The sequence below is a fragment of the Penaeus monodon genome, chromosome 32 (assembly GCF_015228065.2).
Source record: "Penaeus monodon isolate SGIC_2016 chromosome 32, NSTDA_Pmon_1, whole genome shotgun sequence".
Lineage (NCBI taxonomy): Eukaryota > Metazoa > Arthropoda > Malacostraca > Decapoda > Penaeidae > Penaeus > Penaeus monodon.
Window position 1 is genome coordinate 32891486 of NC_051417.1, and position 1815 is coordinate 32893300.

The following is a 1815-nucleotide window of genomic DNA, read 5'->3' on the forward strand; positions in this document are numbered from 1 at the left end:
TTGTTTCACTTGCATAGAATAAATGGAATCACCTTTTTTTCAAGTTTGTTTGGGGGTCGTGATTTTCTTGCAAAGACACATACCATAGCTTGTAGTTATAACAGCAATATTAGATACAATGTGTAAGATCACATATGAACATGAGATATATAATAAGCAATAATATTTAGTTATGCTTTTGTTATTATTTGATGATGCTAATAATGAGTTGAATAGAATAATCAACATTCTGCTTGAATATCATCAATAATACACCAACATTTATCACTATTTGTATCACTAAAATCCCCCATTCTTTCAGGAAACCATCCTAGCGAAAACTCAGTGATAATATCATTATTAGCTATTACTATTTGTGATAATTGGGCGTGACTTTTTGCCCAATTTTTTCGACCTTTCTTCTGCAGGCCAACTACAAGATATCCATCATAAGACTTCGTCACGAGATCGAGGACATCTCGAGACGCGTTGAGGCCATGAACATCAAAGTAGAAGCGGAGACTAAGGCATGTGTGATTGCTCTTTGTTTTGCCTTAAGATTTAGGCCACCTGAGATCAAAAGAATGAAAGTAATAACCTCTCGTTTCATTTGAGATTTGAACGGGTTTAATGTCTTTCTTTCAGCTGAGAAGCCAAGCAGAGCGAGAGGTTAAAACTTTAAGGTCAGAAGTCAGCAGGAAAAAGGCCAACGTGGCTCTCTCACAAACCAAAACGAATCTCCTGAAGACAGCCACCAGCCTGCCTCCTGACCTTATGATCCGAATGTATTAAGGTCAGAAGATCCTTGAATCCGTCGGGCTGAGAGCTCGCTCACGCCTCCACGTGGACCCTTCAAGTCTTCAGATCTTCGTCGCCGTTGGAGCTGTGGTCTAAATCGTGTAGCATTTAGATTTTGCAGCTTATGCAGACAGATAGCGCGCTAGACTTCTTTTTTTTCTGTAAATGCCCCCCATTCCGCGATAAGCTGTGGATCTTATCGTGGGAGACTTTGTTTCCCCGGACTCTGGGGGACGTTTCCTCTGCATCTCCGTGATTTCGCTCAATGGACTAAGAAGCAGTGATGCGTTATACGTGTCGCGGTCCTCTACCCCCCAAGATGGTCGAGTAAATGCATCAGCACTAAATGAATGATCTTGTAAATATATAAGGATGTTTTATATCGTAGCGGAACTTATTTCCAGTGACTGTGGGTAAGAAATTAAGAAGCAGCATCAAGATCCTCAAAATTAATGCTTTGATTTTCAGTTCCCTTCAGTGGTTGTTATATCGTCCTCTTCTAACCTGTTTGTTTCCCACACTAATTTCAGAATATATACAAACAAATCACGAACATATATAATTTTAGCAAGACATTTTCATTATCATCCTTATTATACATCCAACTTTGAACATTTTAAACACGAATTTTGACTTAGTTGTGGAGGGAAGGCCTTAAAACTACAGTGGGATGTCCCTCCAAAAGCGCACAAGTTGTATGAATATACGATGTTCATTGTGGTTGATATATAGATAGTTTATACAGTAAATCATGTTATATATATTGTTCTAGAATCCTGTTTCTATGTGCGCAAAGTGAAGCACCTTGGTATAAACAAAGTGTTAACATGTCTAAAATATATTTCAAAGGACATAAAAAGTAAATATTGAAAACGTGCAAAATATGTTCTGTGTTTCTGTCTGATGTATATTTGTGTGTGAATATTTCGGAAGTCAGTTTGTACATAATAAAATAAAAGTTAAATGTATCCGCTTTTTTCGGGTACTAACCACTGTGTACAAAATATACTGAGAGATGAGAATAAACATTCTCCTTAA

At 37.6% G+C, this 1815-nt stretch overlaps 1 protein-coding gene across 1 annotated transcript in view; it reads left to right on the forward strand.

Annotated features, from left to right (window-relative positions):
- LOC119593826 overlaps nucleotides 1-1815 on the forward strand; it is an 18173-nt gene extending 16358 nt beyond the window's left edge. Inside the window, exons 7-8 of the mRNA XM_037942855.1 lie at nucleotides 408-506; nucleotides 625-1815. Coding sequence (XP_037798783.1) covers nucleotides 408-506; nucleotides 625-771 — 246 coding nt within the window. The 3' untranslated portion in view covers nucleotides 772-1815. The remainder of the gene's footprint in view (nucleotides 1-407; nucleotides 507-624) is intronic.